General features: G+C 46.4%; 1 protein-coding gene across 3 annotated transcripts in view; it reads left to right on the top strand.

Moving 5' to 3' along the window:
- LOC136621387 (RNA-binding protein 6-like) overlaps window positions 1-20,707 on the top strand; it is a 36,173-nt gene extending 15,466 nt beyond the window's left edge. The window contains exons 7-21 of one of the 3 annotated variants that reach the window (XM_066596856.1): window positions 3,247-3,321; window positions 3,402-3,462; window positions 4,599-4,781; window positions 5,539-5,696; window positions 5,902-5,999; window positions 8,536-8,584; window positions 8,680-8,737; window positions 8,830-8,921; window positions 11,488-11,574; window positions 13,471-13,548; window positions 13,637-13,945; window positions 14,021-14,086; window positions 18,310-18,393; window positions 18,593-18,663; window positions 20,541-20,707. In XM_066596856.1, the coding sequence (XP_066452953.1) occupies window positions 3,247-3,321; window positions 3,402-3,462; window positions 4,599-4,781; window positions 5,539-5,696; window positions 5,902-5,999; window positions 8,536-8,584; window positions 8,680-8,737; window positions 8,830-8,921; window positions 11,488-11,574; window positions 13,471-13,548; window positions 13,637-13,945; window positions 14,021-14,086; window positions 18,310-18,393; window positions 18,593-18,663; window positions 20,541-20,634 (1,563 nt within the window). In that variant the 3' untranslated portion in view covers window positions 20,635-20,707. The remainder of the gene's footprint in view (window positions 1-3,246; window positions 3,322-3,401; window positions 3,463-4,598; window positions 4,782-5,538; window positions 5,697-5,901; window positions 6,000-8,535; window positions 8,585-8,679; window positions 8,738-8,829; window positions 8,922-11,487; window positions 11,575-13,470; window positions 13,549-13,636; window positions 13,946-14,020; window positions 14,087-18,309; window positions 18,394-18,592; window positions 18,664-20,540) is intronic. The other 2 variants (XM_066596857.1, XM_066596858.1) reach the window with 2 other exon arrangements.
- Window positions 20,708-21,332: the final 625 nt, after the last annotated feature.

Genomic DNA, 21,332 nt, shown 5'->3' with positions numbered 1-21,332 from the left:
GCATGTTCTTCTGTGGAAGCAGTGTTTTATAGGAGATGCCACAGATTCATACAAAATTTCAGAAATTGGAATTGCAGAAGGATGGACCTCTTTATTTAGCATAATGGGCCTGTGAGTTGTGCGTGTGCATGAGATCATATGGAAAAAGGCTTAGACCTTCTATGTGCTGGCCTGGAGTAGGGTCCCCCGCTTCATGTAGCTAAAGCTTTAGCAATACATAAGTACTGCTGCTTTCTTTCACATGGAATGACTGAAGCGCCCATCAGTCCTTCCTAAGATTATCGCTCCTGCTCTTTTACACAGTAGCAATAATTGTTCACTAAATGGAGATGGAGCGGGCCAGAGATCTCTTCCACCGGCCCACCCCTTTACAGAGTCGTTCATAGATGAGTGATTACCTGTTTACACCAACTATGTTTTATGCTTGCATAAAGTGAGCGATGAGCAAATGAATTCTTGTTCGTTGTTTGATGTGTTTACGCTTGAATGATTATCGTTCAGTTTCGCACAATACAACTATTATGTGGACCCTAATCATTCCATGTAAAAGGGCCCTTATGGCTCTACAACATCATCTTCTCTACTTGCTTCAGTAAATGGGAGCTTCCTTGTTTTTCAGGCAGGGATTAGAAAACCCATCCTGACCTGCTACTTCTGACAGTTAAGGGTTTGTTACATTGTATCCAGTCCAGATAATTTTATAAGGTAATCCTCCTGGACTCCATACTGATACATGTCACCTGCACTGATACATTGTAACAAATCATCTGGATAAGAGACTTGATTGAATTGTAGCAAACTCGGCTGTCCATTTACTTACAGTGGTGGGGAATAAAGTTGCAGAAGTTTCCCTTAGCAGTGAAGCTCATCCACATCGGCCTGTGCCAGCCCTTTCAGCTGGAGCGTGCACTTGTAAATCGCGTCCGCTCGTTATCTGCTCCGTCTCCTTGTCACGTACTTGAATCTGACAGCCATGTTAACTGCTGATGAGCTGACATCCGTCCTGGTGGAGCGAAAAGATGGAGCGATCTGGACAGACGGGCATCTAAGGGGTGTGGTCCAGCTGGTGCAACACACTTTTCTCATCAATTTATGGCTCCTTGTCCTGGTGGGAAGCAGCGATGGGTGACGTCCTCTACGTGTTCAGCCATGTTCCAGCAGCTACTTTACAGAATTTCCATCTTCCTTCCAGAGATTGGCTACGCCGAGCAGCTTTGAGGTTTTTACCAAAGATTTTTGCTGTCACCTCGCTGTCAGCAGGCGATCGGCCTCATACGACAATAAAATGCAACTGCACATTATCGGCTTTGTCTTTCTTTAAATTGACGGCTGTGGAAATCTGAATCCTCGTTTAGTGAACAGTTCTGTAGGTTTGTTCTAGACTTTGGATTTCACTTCCTCATGGTGTTAGAGATCTCTGCTTGCTTTTGGTGAATGGAAACATTCATTTTACATTCAGAAGCCGAAATGCCATTCTTGTAATCCTGGCCTCACAGCTGTGGATCTGTGCAAGTAAGGGCGATCAGGAGGGAAGGAAGATTTGTGCTGCCGGGTTTTAGCTCACAGAATTGTTGACAGCAGTGTTTCGCAGGTCCCCTGAAGGCTACTTCCATTCAAAACGGATTTTAATCCAAATCCACATCCTTCCAAGAGGTGAAATCCACACTGAAAATCTGCACTATAAATTGAGAATCCAAGGATTTAAAATCCGCACCGCAGGTCCAATTTACGCTGCTGAGTTTTCTGCAGCATATTGAAGTTTCTTGCATTTTCATCCGTGCGGCTGGTACTGGAAAAATGCACAGTGCTCCTCTCGTCTCGCAACACTACGCATTCGAGTGCAGCGCACATCAGCAACTGCTACTGAGCGGTGCCAGTCATGTGATACAGAAGTGGCATCACATGACTGCTACATCACATGAATGACTGTAGCGGTGCTCAGTAGCAGTCACCAGTTTGGGTTGCAGCTTGGGAGATGATAGGAGCACTGCACAGGCTGGAATCAGTTATTGATCCACAGTGGGGGGTTTTTTAGGGTTTTTTTGATGCGGAAATGCTGCAGGTTTTGTGACGCAAAATTTTCCACTGCAGACAATTTGCACCATTTCTGCTACGTGTGAGCACAACCTAAGGGTACTATTACATATGTGCTGCCGGCTGTCACTAGGGTACAAAATTTGGTATTATAGGGGTATTCCGAAGACTAGGTGACCTTTTTAAATTTTCTTTACCACTTTATTGCCATTATTCCAAGCGTCCATCTAAATAATCAAATTGAACTTCGGTACCTTTTTATTTTTACTGACCTGTGCCACCGCTGCTTTCCAGCCAGTTTGAAATTTCCACATGGTTATTTACAGTGGCCGCCGGGGAGTGCAAAAACTACATCTCCCACAGTGCCCCATTGCCAGTTACTGACAAGTGCACATTCACAACTGTGCCGGCAATACAGACTACGAAGGCAGTAAGCATGCCCGACCAGTAAACTTACAGGACGTAAGCAATGGATACCAATGCCTAAGTAAGCAGGGGGAAGACCACAGGTAAAGCAATATCTATGTAATACTAGTTATAATATTATATTGAAAAATTACATGTTATTACCTTATGAAGAATATAACTTTCACTTTGAATCTCTGGAATATCCCTTTTATTGCCAAGAATGCTTATATTCCCTGACAGCAAGCAGAGATCCTGAAATGTGTGGAAAATTGAGATGCAAAATTTATTGGAGTTGCAGAACATCTCATGGCACAATGTTGTAACTTCTTCAGAATGCCAGCTCTTTTATAGCGATGTATGTGGGATGTATCCTAGAGAGCAGTGATAACCTCAGCGGTACCAACGAGGTGCCCAGGTCAATGTGTATGTAATATACAATTAGATACACACAGTGCCCAGGCCTGCTCTTTAGTGCTGCTGAGGTTATCACTGTTCTCTTGGATGTATATATATATCTCCCGGAGAGCATTGCTAATATGGCGTCAATAGCGGGAGGTCATGGTATATATGGGGTTGCTAGCAAAGAGTTCTTGGCACTGTGTATATGAGGCTGCTAGCAAGGAACCCTGGATACTGGCTATATATGGGGTCCTGGGGGGTCACTTACATTTATCGGCTCCTGGCACTTGAAGTTCATCAGTTTTTGCACAAGGAATATATCGGCAGCCAAGCGTCCGTTCTGTCCTCGCGTCCTGCTCTGCTGTGTCGTTTGCGGCGTTTATAATGTGTTTGTTTGGTTTTTAGGGCATTCTACATTTTAAAGGAAAGAAGGTCAATTTGAAGTACATTCCCAACTCGGACCGGTGGAACTGTCAGCAGGTGAGATCAGACTGACTGGACGAGCGGCTGAGGGACGCTGCTTTTCCTCTCTAATACTCTTAATGTTGTGTCTCCCACAGTGTAAGGGGATGAATGTCTTATCTAAGGAGAGGTGCTGGCAGTGCAGTGCACTCAGGGCAGGTAAGTTGTTCTGCGTCTCTGTGACCACATCGTATGTCCTTTCCACCCTTCAGTATGTTGCTCGTATAGATCTTATGTCACATTTTTTAAGCTGCCAGCACACCAACAACTATTGGACAAATGAGAGTTTATCTGATAGCAGTTTCCCTGGCTCCCCCCGTACACATGAACGTGGATTGGTTGAATGTTTGTGTATTTAGAGGAGTTAAAGAGGTTATCTGAATGTGAGACAACTTTTATAAAAATGTATCAAAATCTGTTCAAACAATAAGAGCAGTGGTATTACCCATCTTCTTCCCCAGCACTGCAGCCCCCACTGTCATCCCAGTCTTTTTTTTTTTTTTTTAAAGGAATGGCTACCACCTGACTGCTGCAACCAATCAGAGGCCTCAGTGGTCACCTGCCATTTTCCTGGCATTACCGCTCAGATACTGGGATTGTTTGACTGCAGCGGTCAGGTTCTAGCCCTTCCTAAGCAAACACCAGGAAGATCGCAGGTCTGCAGCGCTGGATTGTTGGGGGAGAGGACGGGTAAGTACCGCTGCGTTTATTGCTTTTTAACAGATTTCAATGAAAAGGACGTGCGACATGGGATTAGCAGAGATCAGAGCAGTGGATCGAAGGCCATGCAGATAGGGGATAACTTGTAATCTCAGTACAACCCCTTTAAACCACTACTAGACATTTCTGGCGTTGGTTTATCTTACCAAGAGCAAAAGGATCCGGTGCTGAAATTCAACATCCCAAGTCCTTCTTTCACTTGATAGTTGAGCGATCCCCATAGATTATCGTCCAGCCCTGATACTATCGGCGTGCTCAGACGACTAAACTCTGTATATGGAGGGGGCCTGTATGCTCTAGTAACCTCCAGAGCTGCAGCCAGAAGAACTCGCTGAGATCTCATAACATACTGTATCTAATGTAATTGCTATGTATCCCTCAATGCACTTCTTCAGGCCATACAGGGAGATAATGGGAAGCAACTTTGGTAGTGATTGGAGTGTAGGGTACTATGTAGCTCCAGATGATTACAATTTGACCCAGTGTTATATGCAGGTTTAGAGGCTGATACAGTCAGAATTAGGAATGTATTGTACTATAATCTTCAGTGATGGTATAAATCCTATTATGTTTAGGCTCTGACCACCTGCCTCTCCGAGATATAGCCAAAGATGCCAAGTCGCCACCCTTTCTTACTGCACAGCGTGCCAAGAAGCGAAAGGCTAAGCTGAGTCCCACCTCCCACAGTCCTGACAGGAGGAAGATTAGGAGCCCCCCACCTAAGAGCAAGAAAGGTGGAAGGCCTGCAGAGAGCGCCAGTAAGTAACGACCAGTGGATGAGGAGTACAGAGGGAGGGGATGAGTGGATATATAGTACTGTTTTCTTCATTGTGACTTATACAGCACAGACTTTGCCCTCCATGGTGGAGCTTACCAGACAGGCATCAAGTCTTGTGTAATAAATTGTGACAGATTAATGCTTTTTTATGATTTATGAACACATTCATTGTATACATTCAAAAGCTGTTAATATGCCCTGCTCACAGCTGATAGCCTTGTTACAATTAGAGATGAGCGAGTATACTCGCTAAGGCTAACTACTCGAGCGAATAGTGCCTTAGCCGAGTATCCTCCCGCTCGTCTGTAAAGATTCGGCTGCCGGCGCGGGTGACAGGTGAGTTGCGGCGGTGAGCAGGGGGGAGAGAGGGAAAGAGAGATCTCCCCTCCGTTCCTCCCCGTTCGCCCCTCAATCTTTAGAGACGAGCTGGAGGATACTCGGCTAAGGCACTATTCGCTCGAGTAGTTAGCCTTAGCGAGTATACTCGCTCATCTCTCGTTACAATGCATCGGTTTAGGCTGTAGAGGTTTGTGCTACTGCATTCACCTCGCTCTGATACATTGTAAGAGACCTAACGCTGACAATTTGAACGCGGAAGCTGCAGATGGTTTCTTTACACTCTTAGTGCAAAATGACGGTCATGTGATCTCTTGCTGGTTATAAGGCTGCTGTAGGCGAGAGTTTCTCTATTCTGCCACATTGGTTTTATGAAGACTTTTCTTCTCTTCCGTTCGCAGGTGTCATCATTAGGGGAATCGGTGCGAAAACGACCCCGGAAAGTGTGGTGAAAGCACTCCAGCCTTATGTTCAGTTGTCAGTGCCCAATGTCCGCCTCATGAAAAACCGCAAGAACGACCGTTGGGGATTTGGCTTCATTGACCTCAAGAATCACAAGGTAATGAAGCAGAGCGCGTGCATCATGGGGCAACTGGGAACTAGTCTCAGCATGAATCCACGGTAATCCTGCAATATTCTAACCCTGAAGTAAATATATCTCTGCACTGATGTACCTGTATACTGCCCCTCCTCTGTATAGCTGCTCTGCACTGACCTACCTGTAGATCTTTCACCAGTCTCCTTATTTTCCACCATCACTCTAGGAAGCGATTCGTCTTACTGTTTTGGTGCGTGAGCTCAAACCTCCTCTTACAATCAATGGAAAACCCATCTCTGTGGATCTCGCTGTTGGCGAGAGGAAGTAAGTATAAAATAATGTGTACAAACTGTCGTAAAAGTTTAGCTACCTGTGACATTGAAACACTCACTTTTCCATGTCCAGAGTCGTTGGGCATTGGTTTGGAGAGTGACAAATTCACATGGCTAATTGTTTTTAATTTTTTTTTACAAACTAAAGGGAGAAAGGTGGTGTTTTGGCATGTGTTTTTTCACTTTTTTTTTACATTTTTGTACCTTTTAGGGGACTTCCTTAGAGACCCATCAGGTCCCCCTGATCACATTGCAGGGGTCCGATGGTGACAGTCCTTTATACTCTGCGGTCGCATAGACTGCAGCATGTAAAGGGTTAAAGAGCAGAGATCGGATGTTTTCTCCATTCCCTGCTGTAAGAGCTATCCTCTGACAGCCGAGCACCAGCTCTCCCTGCCACGCGCAGGCGGGCAGGAGGGGGGGGGGCGGCTTCTGACAAGACAATGGGTCTCAGTGACAACCTGTAAACAAAACAGTGCAGGAGTTTAAAACCAGAAGAGAGAAGTTGCCGGCAGATCGGTTATATCTTTCTGCTTCTTTTTTTAAAGTCCTGCACAGTTCTCTGTGGGTCTGTGCATGCAGAGCACACTGCCACAGCTTATGGCATTGTGCTCTGTAGGTCCCGTAGTAAAACATAGCCCGGAACTCTTCCGGGCTATATCACTATGGGTAGTGGAGCTTGTCCTGGAAAATTTCCGGGTGTGCCACTGAAGGGGTTAAATCTAGTCTTTTGATTTAGGCCTAAATTAAAAGAAGTCTGAACTTTTGGGCTCCAGGATGGAAGAATGGAATAGTCTCCAACCAGAGGCATAACTAAAGGCTCATGCGCCCGGGTGCAAAAGTTTTATTTTGGGGCCCCCCAACTTCTCTTAACCCTTTAATGCAGAGGCGTAACCTGAAGCTCCTGGGCCCCAATGCAAAATCTGTAACAGGGCCCCCAACTATAGTGTTTTATTCATAGTACTGGGCTCCCTATATGGGGAAGAGAGGCCTTATGAGCCCCCTAAGGCTCCTGGGCCCGGGTGCAACTGTATCCTCTGTATCCCCTATAGTTATGCCCGTGTCTCCAACCCAAAACATGTAACAATTTTATAGACACAGAAAATGAAGTGTTGTGCATTTCTTCACTTGTGATCCCAGTCGGTTATGCCAGTCTTGTAAATGAGTCCTATGAAATGTTGTAACATATGCTTCACTCAATTAAATACTCTGAAAGTAAGTGGGAGATGTGTGGATACTTTAGGGTCGTTGCTCTCATATTGGGAATGCAAACCAGGTTCACAGAGTATTCCTGTTTTTTGTGTGAGTGGGATAGACATGACAGGCAATCTCACTACATAAGGAAGGACTGGGCAGCCAGAATTTGGGGAGTTAGCGGCAAAAATGTTGAATGGGAAAGTCTTATGTCCTCGGAAGATACCCTGTTTCCTCCATTACCTAATAATTTAGGCCTTATTAAACAGTTTGTCAAGGCAATGGATAAAAGTGGCAGGGGATTTGCCTATTTCAAGACTAAATTTACCTATCTCTCAGAAGCAAAGATAAAAAAGGATGTTTTCGTGGGTCCGCAGATCAGAGAACTGAAACGTGACAATATATTCAATGAACGCTTAACAAGTAAAGCAAACAAAATTTGCCTGGATGGCATTCAAGAATGTTACGGACAAGTGTCTGAGGAAAACGAGATCAAATGACTTGTAACAGATTGTGACTGACATGTTGCAATCATACAAAGATTTGGGATGCGACATGTCTCTCAAAGTCTCTGGAGAGATGCAGTAATTTATTAGATGAGCATGTTAAAAGATTTTACCAGGACATACGTGCAATTGAAAAACGGTATGAAGGAAAGCGGACGCCTGCGATGCTAACGGATTACTGCTGGAATATTACAAGGGAGAACACCTAAAACAAATGTGACTTATGCAAACATTGCATCTAAATTCCCATATTTTCATGCCACTTATGGAAGTTCTTTGTTATACATCTGTCTCCTTTTCGATGGGTTATCAATCACCCCAAGTCCACCCTCTTCTCATCTCAGTGTCTGGAAATTGTGGGCCTTGCCTTCCACACAGTATGTGCCCGTGTTTTGCTTCCATCTCAGAAATTTAATTTAGGTGTGCTGCTTGCTAATTTTTCACTGTTTTCATCCTACTTAACTTCTCCTACTGCTTGCATACAAACTGATTAGCTTGGTGCCTGTAGGAGGCGCTAACGCTCTTTTGCTTTTTCTAATAGCTGCAGGTATACACATGTTCTCTAGCTATGTTCCTCAATGAATGTGACGAGGGAGAGATTTTTACGTTAAGTGCAGAAAAATCATGTTATTATGGGGTAGGCTATTTATAATGAAACCTCAGGACCCTTTTTGAAGTCGAGCGCTTTATAGCAAAAGCAAAAATAAAGCCGTTATCTTCTGCATAGTCGTCTGGCAGTCACACTCTTCCTTCCATATAGTAATTTACCAGACATCAGTAAAACTGGTAGATGGCACACAAGTAAATGTCCTTCCTGCATCTCCACAGGAACGAACCAGGAAGGTCTCAGAAAGGGATCAAAATTCCTTTAGGAAAGGTGAGTTCATGTCTGTACACCCCAAGTCCTGCTTTCTACCCCCCATCCCCTTCCCATACCGCTGAGGTCACTGTCTGCTCTCCCTCTGATTACAGAACCGCAGCCGGCGCGCACAGAGAAAAGCAATTGCTTATCCAGGATTCAGAGCGACCGGTAAGATCTAGAATAGGAGGCCGGGGATGTTCTAATTGTAGACACATTTGGGAGGATATTTGCTACATTTTTATGGTTGTTATATTCTGCAGCGGATGATGGTCCAAGTTATGTCTATGACCCCCAAACCGGCATGTATATGGACCCCCTCACCAATACATACTACAGTGGCGACAAAACCCAGGTAAGTTCTCTAGGACTGTATGTACCTCTACTAATCTACCTGAAGAACTGCGGCTTCTGAGCTGCTATCTCTCAGCATGCCCTGCTTAATTCAGTGGTTGCACAAAGCTTACTCTGGTGACCAGCATCATTAGTGTTGTCTTTTGTACCATAAGTCGCAAAACCACTCAGTCTCCCTGCGTTATAGGATCTCCGCTGAGCTGTTTGGGGTGTCTATCTACAAGCTGTTTCTAGCAAAGTTGTGTGTGCGGTTCTGGAGTACAAGATAATCCAATGTATCTTGTATGATAAATTCTCTGTGCAGCGGTGAATATATATGTAGCACTCTATCCCCCTGTAGTTTAGGAAAGCCGTGTGGGGCATATAACGGCAGCCATACTGGCAATCGCTCAACTCTCCCAGAACATGACATACCTTAGAAGGTGACGGCTTCTTTGTGCGGAGGAATACTCTGCTGGTCTTAGTAATCCCTTGTTGATCAGCCGCAGTGCCCAATTATATTATTATAGTGTTTAAACTTCATATTGCCAAAGGCAAAAACTATTTGTCAAACCTTCCCAAAATGACAATAAAATGATAAACCTGTACGTAAAAGCACTAAGACAAAGACAAAAATACAGGTGAAGGCAGTTACAAATATACTAAGCCAATATGTCACTTTAGCCCCTTAAGAACCAGACACTTTTTAGGGCTTTTACCCATGTGGTGGTTTTACTGCCCTATGGTTTGTTTTTTTTTCCTTCAGCCACCAAAATTATTTGTGCTGCGTTTTTCTTTCCATGACACATACTGCTATAAAAAAAAGCTAAAAATTTTTATTTTAACATGTATAGTTTGTTTTTTTAATTAGTTAATTTCCGCTAAAATAAACTGTAGAATGGGTTCTTCATTTTGTTTTGGACGTTTTGACATATGTATGGTTTTGGATTACAGGGTGCATACGGCAACTGTTTTGGTTGGCATCGGCTTTGGGTCTTTTTCTTTTTTTAATGCATATATTTTTATTTTATTCTGTAATTTTTTTTTTTACTTATTTATGTAACTTCTTTTCTCACCATCTTTGACCCCCTGACGTCATATAAGACCTCTGGGGGTCATTCGCATGCGCTATCCCTGTAGTGAAAATGACGCATACCAGGATCATGCTAAATTAGACAAAATAGATACTTAGAGAATCTGTAGGTTAAGATTACTGCATGGTTTATAAGGATATCAATCTGGTGAAATCCGGCAAAAATCCAAGAGCTTGCTCAGTTAGGGCTCCTTCACACGGCGGTATGAGTACAACGCTGCGAGTCTTGCAGCATTGTACTCATCGCAGCTCCTCTGCTCTGCTGGCACAGATCGCGTATGGGCTGCGATTGGCACTGCACATGCCTGGAATTATGATGTCACGGATATGCGCAGTGTGGCTTCCCCCCCCCCCCCCCAAATCCCCCACTCTGTGCAGAACGGGGGTCCGTAGTAAACACTGCCTTGTTGCAGGCATTGCGAAGGGGCAGCGTTTCAATACGCAACCCTTGAAGGGCTCCATATGAAACACAGAGAAAGAGAGCATTCTGCGATTTATTTCTCCTGCATTTTATACGGATGACCCCTTGTTGTTCCAACGCAGGTGTGACTGGAAGAATGAAGGTCCATAGACTTTCATTGCCTTCATTCACCGTGCGTTACGTACAGGAAATACGTGTGCATAATACACGGAGACAATACGTCCGGGTGAATGAGCCCCTAAGGCAAAAGAAACACGTAAAGATGACCATATAGTTCATAAAGGTATAAGATTAGTGAAAAACTGCAAAAACCAAGAGCATGCTCAGTTTAACAAAAAAGTGGATAATATATATTAAAAAAAAGAAAACCGGGGGTGCCAATTGGATCTGGAAATGAACAATAGAGCACCACATATATGGTTATGCAATAACCAAAAATCTGGTTATATATAACCAAAAATCTGAGATTCACAATGTAAAGCATATCCCGTTGTAATGAAGAGCCGATTTGTGTCAGTATTACATGTATTAGACATCGTATCGAGAGTAAGATGGTCAGTGGTCACATTTATACAATCTATATTAAATGATTGGGGAGAAGGAGAACCCTTTGTTTAAACCAATTGGGCTTTTGCTATGGAGTCTAAAAGCTTTTCCCTTTAGAAGGATTCCCGCCTCTTGGACCCAGTTGGACCTGGCAAAAGCCGTAAAATTTAAGGGAGTCCATTTTGCCTCCATGGGTGTCACCCAATGTTCTTATTGAGTTTTGATGCCTTGAAGTGCGCCTATGATATTCCTGTGTGGCCTTTCTGACATATGCTTTAGGGCAGAGGCATTTTGCCACTTGTTTAACCCCCTTACTTATACAATTGATGGATAGGCGTATGTTATATGTCTTGTTATTAATGGGATTCACAAACACCATAGTTTTAATGACGTGGATAAGGCAGCAAGGTAAACATCCGGTACTTGAAATAGTTGAAGATGCATCTGCTTAATCTGTTTTGTACTTATGATTTATTATAGTGGACTCCAATTCAGACCTTTTTAATGTTCTGTCGTTTGTCTCCTCAGCGTAAAAAGGATGACTATCGTCCTCCATCTCCAGGCACAAAGAAGGAGCCATCGACCCAACCGAGGAGGGGCTTCACTGAGGACAAGGTGAGAAAATGATGGAGCACTCCATCCTCCCCCATTACTCCATCTAGCTTCTGTGTACATGCTCTACCCTGCACTCTGTTTGTCCTGCCTATGTGTGCACGCTCTACCCCGCACTCTGTGTCCTGTCTTTGTGTACATGTTCTACCCCACACTCTGCTCGTCCTGCTTATGTGTGTGCACGCTCTACCCCGCACTCTGCTCGTCCTGCCTCTGTGTGTGCGCGCTCTATCCCCGCACTCTGCTCGTCCTGTCTCTGTGTGTGTGCGCTCTCTACCCCCGCACTCTGCTCGTCCTGCCTCTGTGTGTGGGCTCTCTACCCCCGCACTCTGCTCGTCCTGCCTCTGTGTGTGGGCTCTCTACCCCCGCACTCTGCTCGTCCTGCTTCTGTGTGTGCGCGCTCTACCCCCGCACTCTGCTCGTCCTGTCTCTGTGTGTGTGCGCTCTCTACCCCCGCACTCTGCTCGTCCTGCCTCTGTGTGTGCGCGCTCTACCCCGCACTCTGCTCGTCCTGCCTCTGTGTGTGCGCGCTCTACCCCGCACTCTGCTCGTCCTGCCTCTGTGTGTGCGCGCTCTATCCCCGCACTCTGCTCGTCCTGCCTCTGTGTGTGCGCGCTCTATCCCCGCACTCTGCTCGTCCTGCCTCTGTGTGTGTGCGTGCGCGCTCTATCCCCGGACTCTGCTCGTCCTGCCTCTGTGTGTGTGTGCGCGCTCTATCCCCGGACTCTGCTCGTCCTGCCTCTGTGTGTGTGTGCGCGCTCTATCCCCGGACTCTGCTCGTCCTGCCTCTGTGTGTGTGCGCGCTCTACCCCCGGACTCTGCTCGTCCTGCCTCTGTGTGTGTGCGCGCTCTACCCCCGCACTCTGCTCGTCTTGCCTCTGTGTGTGCGCGCTCTACCCCCGCACTCTGCTCGTCCTGCCTCTGTGTGTGCGCGCTCTACCCCCGCACTCTGCTCGCTCTACCCCCGCACTCTGCTCGTCCTGCCTCTGTGTGTGCGCGCTCTACCCCCGCACTCTGCTCGTCCTGCCTCTGTGTGTGCGCGCTCTACCCCCGCACTCTGCTCGTCCTGCCTCTGTGTGTGCGCGCTCTACCCCCGCACTCTGCTCGTCCTGCCTCTGTGTGTGCGCGCTCTACCCCCGCACTCTGCTCGTCCTGCCTCTGTGTGTGCGCGCTCTACCCCCGCACTCTGCTCGTCCTGCCTCTGTGTGTGCGCGCTCTACCCCCGCACTCTGCTCGTCCTGCCTCTGTGTGTGCGCGCTCTACCCCCGCACTCTGCTCGTCCTGCCTCTGTGTGTGCGCGCTCTACCCCCGCACTCTGCTCGTCCTGCCTCTGTGTGTGCGCGCTCTACCCCCGCACTCTGCTCGTCCTGCCTCTGTGTGTGCGCGCTCTACCCCCGCACTCTGCTCGTCCTGCCTCTGTGTGTGCGCGCTCTACCCCCGCACTCTGCTCGTCCTGCCTCTGTGTGTGCGCGCTCTACCCCCGCACTCTGCTCGTCCTGCCTCTGTGTGTGCGCGCTCTACCCCCGCACTCTGCTCGTCCTGCCTCTGTGTGTGCGCGCTCTACCCCCGCACTCTGCTCGTCCTGCCTCTGTGTGTGCGCGCTCTACCCCCGCACTCTGCTCGTCCTGCCTCTGTGTGTGCGCGCTCTACCCCCGCACTCTGCTCGTCCTGCTCTGTGTGTGCGCGCTCTACCCCCGCACCCTGCTCGTCCTGCCTCTGGTTGAGCGCGCTCTACCCCGCACTGTCTGCGCGTCCTGCCTCTGTGCATGCTGTACCCCACCCTGTCTGAATCCTGCATTTATGTATGCTACCCTGCGGTCTCTGCGTCCTGCCTCATTTTGTGTTCCTCATTGTTCTGCTTCTTTGTGAGCACTTCCTAATTTTTCCTTTTACTTTAAGGAGAAGGATTCAGAAGATGATCCATTTAAGAGACCGCTACCCCCTCTGGTGACCAAGAAGGAGGAGCCGCCTCCAGAGGTAACTTCTGTGGCTGTCTACAGTAGTCCGCAGTGACTTCCCGACTCTGCAGCACTGACAGAAATCACCCCTTTGTTTTACTTCTTAGCCAAAGTCAAACCCTCTGATAAAGCTGCTTGGAGAATATGGAGATGACAGTGAGGAGGAAGAGGAGGAGGAAGAGCCGTTGGCTCCACTGAAGAAAAAGCCCACTTCACCACCTCCAGCCCCTACCTTAAAACCTACTGTAAAGCCTGCTCCGCCCACATCCAGTCCTGCTCCACCCACACCCAGCCCCGCTGTCATCCACGAAGATAAGTTGACAGATTGGAAGAAGATGGTTTGCCTGTTGTGCCGGCGGCAGTTCCCAAATAAGGACACATTAATCCGGCATCAGAAGTTATCGGATCTGCACAAGGTAATTACTGTTACTGCAGAGTATAAGCTCCATCCTCTGCATTCTGTATAAAACTGTGACCTCTCCTCCCGACAGAAAAACCTCGCCATCCGAGAGAAGATCAGGAAGTCCCAGAAGGAGCTGGCATATCTGGAGCAGGAGGTAGGGGGCACTCATAGCTGTTATCTGCATCTTATTTACCCTTTAAATCTTTTTCCTATTCGTCACTGCGCTTGGAGGTTATTCTCCACCACAATGCCCTCACACAAGTCCACCCACTAGGTACGGCTGGTTGCGAGGGCTGCTCAGACCCCCAGAGGGAATGGGTTGTACACTTATGCTGTGGCTTAATGCCCTAATAGGACACATCCATGCCCAATTACATAGGCCCCTTTCTCCCTGTACAGGGGGTGACGGCCCTGATCACTGTAAACTGCCTCAGAGTGCACATTTGGGGATGGACTAATGGGCATTCGCTCCGTCCCGCAACTCCAGTGTAATCACTTTCCTTTACCCCACCCTTTGTAATTAAGTGTATGTTGGTATAGTCAATGTGTGCTATTGGTTAGATAACTGTGACCCTGGATGTAGCTATGGCAGCCAGAATGAAACTGCAAAACAGAAACCGTAAAGGGATTTTCGGACATTTAGCTTTTCTCTGTAGAAATTATGCAAACGGCAGAGGTTCAGTAGTTTATTTGCATTTCCGAATCTCCTGGTATTACAGGTTGTGCGTTCATACAGAATTGTATATTTCTTCTATTGACATGCTGGATGTTGGTCGGGTAGTTATCTTGTTGCCTTACCCTCCACTAATGTATCTGGTACTCAACCATTTCCTGTAGTAAGAGATGAATGGAGCAGCAGCGCACATGCTCAACTACTGCTGCATTCATATGGGAAGGGTGGGCATCGGACCCCCGTTCCTGTAGTGTGGGTAACAGCCATCATAACGCCCCTGGTCAGATACGTATTATAAACCTCTGGCTGTCACAGCAGGGAAGAGAAGAGGAAGGAGTTGGGAGGAGGAGAGCAGAATGGTCCTGGTATGTTGCATGCTGGAAATCGTATTTTTCAGTGTTGTGCTTTATTCCCTTCGTGCCCCAGAACGTACATATATGTTTGTGCATGGGGTTAAGATGACGTGGGCTTGGAAGCTGAGCCCGTTTCATACACTTAAATTCTGACAATCGTATTTAAATGGCCCGATCAGAGGTCACAAACTGCCCCTCCTGCTGTAGGATTGCAGGGTGCTGTACAGGTATGATGGCATCTGAGGACTTTCAGAAAACTCCAGGGCTTCTAGGTATTCCTGCCTATTGCACGGCTTTAAAAGAATGCCTGCAGAAATACCATATACTGCAATACTGAAGTATTGCATTATATGATTTAAGGGAACAAACAATTGCAAGTCCCCTATAGGAAATTTTCCTATTTTTTTTACTTCATTGTATTATTGATTACTATTATGAAAATTGAAGGATATTAACCGTGAAAAACAAAACCCTTTTTCCCATATTTAATAAATAAATAAAATCACTGAAAGCAGCCATATACATACCAATATAGGCTGCCTGCATCCGAGCTGGTCGGATCCGGCCCCGAGGATTCTCGCCGTGGGACCCGACCTGAGCGCCTGCAGGGACGAACGCATACTCGCCCGCGCCCGGCGGCCCCGGCTCTTTCATGCATGTGCAGACCGGAGCCGGCGGCCGGGTAAGTACGCACTCGTCCCTGCAGGCGCTCGGGTCGGGTCCCGCGGCAAGAATCCTCGCCGCCGGATAAGACCCGCTCGGATGCAGGCGACCTATACTGGTATGTATATGGCTGCTTTCAGTGATTTTATTTATTTATTTTTTAAATATGGAAAAAGGTTTTGTTTTGTTTTTCACGGTTAAAATCCTTCAATTTTCATAATAGTAATCAATAATACAATGAAGTAAGTAAGTAATAATACAATGGAGTAAGACGGCCAAACCGCAGCCGTCTGCATAGGATTGAGTTTTTGTTAACGCAATCCTATGCAGGCTTTCAGTGGCGGAAATCCCTCCGCGGGATTTCCGCTCGTGTGCAGGCGGCCATACTGATACAAAAAGGCAGGTAGAAACACCATATCCCTCAGCATGCAGACAGCCAAACTGCTAAATGGGGGAGTAGTTGCACAGGTGCGAAGCACTGATGAACAACCCCTCACCTACCTATATTGAGGGGGGCGGCTGCTTAGTACTATACTTGCACACAGATAAAGCATACAAAAAGGTTTCAGGCCACATAGTACATGTAGTGCACCATGCAGGCTTACAACCTATAACTAATGCCATATTTCAGTCCAGTGGGCTGCCCTGCGCCTCACATTTTTTAAGATGTTTAATAGAATAAAGCTATCATGTCATTTCTGCCGCAGTGTGTGCGCTGTAAAAACATGACCACTCCCGCTCCACAAAAAAAAATGCGCAATTGCTTTTTATTATTAAATAGTACCACTGCATAATCAGGGTTTATACGCGTCATGGAATACCTGGAAAACCGGGGATTTGATGAAAGTCATGCAATGTTCTGTTTTGTCATGGAATTTTTTTCTGAGTCTTGCCCAGAGTCGTATTGGTGCTTTTTCACCTGCATCACTGAGAGATTGCTTTTTCTTGTATTTAAGTTAATTGATTGCAGTTCATACGCTAAAGCTGGGAGGATGGCTGGGTAATCGACAGAATCAGAGGAGCTTCATCAAAATATTCCAAGTTGTTTTATATCTGAGAGTAAACTCTGTTTAAAAAAAAAACTAATGTAATAAATTTTTGTGTGGCCACACCTCATCCAGGAACCAGATATCAATAACCAGACCCCATGTCTACTTTAAGAGTTTGCTTGGCTTTTAAATTTCTTTTTATAGCTTTCAAAAAGCTCCCAGTTGATGTTTTTGAAAGGTCGTTTTGCAAAAAGAAATAGATATTTATATAATTTCTGAGATTCTTATGTGTTTTTAGTTATTTTTGTCCCAAATGTCTTTATTGCATTGCAATCCAGTATTGTGTTTAACACTAGAAGCCAAAGGAATAAAGAGCATTGACATTTTTGAGCCAAGGAAGATGAAGTCTCGCACGCATTCTATGGCCTCGTTGTTGATTTTTGATTTGAATTTGGCCATTTTTTGCAGTTGTCATAATTTTAGTCTTCTTTAAATTCAGGTAGAGGCCCATTATTTATTTATTTATTTTTTCTTTTTGATAGAGGCCCATTATTTCACTTTCAGTTTTATTCTTGCATATCAGCTGCTTCAGACTGTCTTTTGTTTCCGCAAGCAGAGTCCTGTCATCCGCATATATAAAACAATAAACCTTTGATTGCGTGTATTTCGAGTTCCACAAATATCATTGAAAATCAAGATTTTGTCATGGAAATTTTTCTTACAAACCTGTATGAATCCTGATAATACAACTTGCCCTGTAAATAACAAGCCCTCAAACACAGATGGAAAAATAATAGCTAGGATTTTCAGAAAGTGGGCAGGAGAAAACAAAAATGAAAAGGCAAAATGTGGTGTCTTTAAGGGGTTAATATTACAAAAGAAGGACTTCAGTGGGACTTATAAGGCACTTGTCAGGCCTCACATGGAATACTGTGTACAGTTCTGGACACCGATGCTGAAGAAAAATGTTACAGTGCTAGAGGGGGTCCACAGAACTCAATTAATAAACAGAATGGGAGGACTGGAATACCCAGAGGGGCTATCAAAATTGGGATTATTCACCCTGGAAAAAAGACAGCGAAGGGGTGACCAAATAACTCTGTATAAATACGTGAGGGGACAATACAGGGATCTCTTCCATGATCTGTTTATACCCAAGACTGTGACGGTAACAAGAGGGCATCCGCTACGTCTAGAGGAAAGCTGGTTTAATCACCAACACAGAAGGGGTTCTTTACTGTGAGAGCAGTGAGACTGTGGAACTCTCTGCCTGAGGACGTGGTGATGGCAAAATCCATAGAGGGGTTTAGGACGACACTAGATGTGTTTTTAGAGCGCTATATTACAGGATATAGACAAATAACCAGTGGGGTTGTTGATTCGGGTCTTGGAGTCAGGAGCTTTCAAATGTTGATCCAGGGATTATTCTGACTGCCATTATGGAGTCGGGAAGTAATCTTTTCCCCCAAATGAGCTAAATTGACTTCTGCCTCGTTAGGGTTTTTTTGTCTCTCCCCCCCCCCCCCCCTCCCCCCTTCCCCACCGAATCAACAAGGAGGGTGGAAACAGGCTCAACTAGATGGACATAGTCTTTTTTCAGTCTAGCAAACTGTTACTATGTTATGTTGTGCATGTCGGGGTTGTGGAGGGGTGGATTGTTTCTGAGCTGCCACATATTGAGTGTGGATGTTATTGGCAGGAGAATCAGTCCATCCAGCGGAGGCTGCTGCAGGCCAGGAAAGAGCTGGAGATGCTGGAGCGACAGGAGGAAAGCGCGCAGCAGGTGCAGTCACCTTTCCTAGATTATCAATGTCCGGCCGTCTACTCCACGCACACACAGCTCTGCTCCATGGCCGGCTGCATGCTCATAGTTTGTACCCCCTCCACCAGCCCTGCATGTCCCATCCTTCATCATCCGCCAGACACGGCAATTCTAGTGTGCCGGAGATGCAGACCTGTCTTGTCATTTTGCTCTCTGGCAGGAAAGGGATGTTCTGGACTCCGAGCTCAGAGGTCCTGGAAAATGGAAACCCAAAGGTTCGGAGTCCGCCAGGTAATGCGTAATCTACCATACAGCGGTGTCTGCTCTGGGTGTACAGCGTTACCTCTGCTCATTACTCAAAGCAACCCACCCATCTTGGGACAGAGGGGGAGGAGCAATATTACCTGGTGCCCTTCTGATGTGCCTTTTGTCCTTCGGATTCACCAGTTCTCGTGGCTCCTCTTGTTTTCTAAGATAGGCGCTACACTACTCGGACTACCTGATGCACATGGAGCACTGCTGGAGCATCGGTAGTCTAAGGCAGTGTTTCCCAACTCCAGTCCTCAAGGACCGGCAACAGGTCATGTTTTCTGGATTTCCTCAGTATTGCACAGGTGATATAATTATTGTCAGTGCCTCAGACATTGCCACAGATGTTCTTGCTATGGGATATCCTGAAAACATGACCTGTTGGTGGTCCCTGAGGACTGGCGTTGGGGACCCCTGGTCTAAGGCTTTACCCTCTGCTCTGATTGGCTGGCACTATGATATGAGCAACGCTGACCAATCAGAGCAGCATGAAGTGCCTGAGGCTACTGATGCATACTATGTATTAGGTAGTGACAGCAGAGGGGCCACAGGAACTGGTGGATCTGGGGGAACAACGGCACAAAGAAAGCAGGCCATGTGATATTACTCCCCCAGTTCCAAGACTGGAGGGTCACTGGAGGAATTCCTTCACATGCTGCTGCTTTCGAGTAGTCTTTCAATTCCTTACCACTTTAAAGAACTCTGTTTACTGTCAGTAGATGGACAGCAAATTGTCAGGACAGGAGAGTTTGTGCTGCTCATGCCTTCCTCTCACAGTGGACTGTCTCAACTGGATACATTGTAACAAACCCTCAGCTGTGAGCAGAACCATCAAGATGGGTTTTAAGCCTACGTAAATAATGCTTCCATTCACTTAGAGCAAGCAGAGCACTTGGGGCATGTTTGTGCAGGCAGCAGAATCTGCCATGGAATGTTCTGTGTGGATTCTGCCATTAAAAAATTCAACCGTGGATTCAGTTATGTGATGGCCAAAATCCGTGCGTGGAATTTCCAGCACGGATTCGCATGCTTAATGCAGATATGAACTGATTTCTGACACAGAGGTGGAATCCGTGTGGAAATTCAGCATTCGATTCCGCTATCTGCATATACCCTTGGAGTGTGAGGAATTGGAGCGGTCCCTGTCCAGCTGCTGGTCATACACATAGGAGAAAAGTTGACTGAAGTGGCGCCTATTGGACAACCAGCATTGTAAAATGACATTGTTGGTACGTTCACAACGGCAGAGTCCGGTCTTACGGTCGTCCGGATCTGTCACACTGGAATTCTCCATCTGTTGTTGACTGAGACTAGACATGTATGGAGCAATTGGATGATTATGCGCAATCATTCACTACTTTGTGCAACACATAACGCAGTTTTTTGTCCTTTTATCTACTGATATGTTAGTCGGGTCATTCGTTCGTTTCTGTCGTCTTGTGTCGTCTTCAATCTGCTGTTAAGCCCAAGGGTTCCGGCCATGCGTCCTCCATACAGCAGGAAATATATGACCAGCTCTGGCTAATAGAGAGGAGGGGTCCGTGTGCCATCCTCGTGCCCTAATTGTCACAAGCTGTACCCGTGTGGTAAATGGACATCCTCCAGGGTAGACCCGCTCACTGTAACAAGCCTCAAACATTATGATTAACTCCGAATGTCATAAAAGACAAGAAGTGTGTGCACTTGTCGTGTTGCGAACCAGCCGCGGAAGGATTAATGTGTAGGCTGGAGTGGTGCTGTTTTGCCGGTCTTGGTGCCCCCCTTCTATCTGGTCCCATCTGTCTTACCTCTGTGCTGTCCCTCTGTCTCTGCCCCTGACCGCGCCTCGCTCCTCACCATCTACTCTGCTTCCATTACAGTGAACTGAAGCCTAAAGTAAAGAAACACGTGGGAGAGTCGTACCGAGAGAATATGAAGAGGCGGATCCTGGAGCGCTACAAGGAGCTGGAATGAACTGTACGCCGCCGTCCCCCCTGCACCGCTGCTATCTATGTTTTTATAATAAAATGTTAAAATGTAGTGAAAAGTCGATCTCCTCAATGTCAGACGTGGGGGAGGAGTGTCCAACAGGAGGATGTCTCCTCCCACCGCGCTGTGGGAGTAAGTGTAAAGATTGGGGTCGCACATGGTGGATTTCTATAGTGGCAGCCTGCCACAATCTATTCCTGTGGGGATGGTCTGCCTATCTAAACGAGCTAGCGGTGACGTCACTCGCTCGTTCAAACGAAAATCGTCTCATCTAAAAGGACTTAAGGAAGAATAGATAAGGGGAAGTGAACACGGTTCATCTTCATTATAAATTCCACGCATGAATTTTGGCCACTTGTGGATCGGCAGCATACAGATGGGCAAATCTGCTTCAGAAATACGCTATATGGACAAAAGTATCCGGACACGGCAGAAAATCAGCAAATACTGAGTTTGCTGAACGGTACGCTGGGAAAGGCATGGGTAGAACAAAAAGCTACTCATTTTGTAATAACCATTCATCCGATCGAGTACTTGTGGGACAAACTGGAGCGACTGGTATGACACCGCCACCCACGCCCATCCTCACAACAATCTCTTCTCACAGCCTGGCACGAGGAATGGCGAGCTATTCCTGCCCAGACTTACAGAGAACTTGTGGAGAGTATGTCGCAACGTGCTGC

This window comes from Eleutherodactylus coqui, chromosome 3, assembly GCF_035609145.1.
Source record: "Eleutherodactylus coqui strain aEleCoq1 chromosome 3, aEleCoq1.hap1, whole genome shotgun sequence".
Classification (NCBI taxonomy): Eukaryota; Metazoa; Chordata; class Amphibia; order Anura; family Eleutherodactylidae; genus Eleutherodactylus; species Eleutherodactylus coqui.
This window is presented reverse-complemented; position numbering and strand designations above follow the sequence as displayed.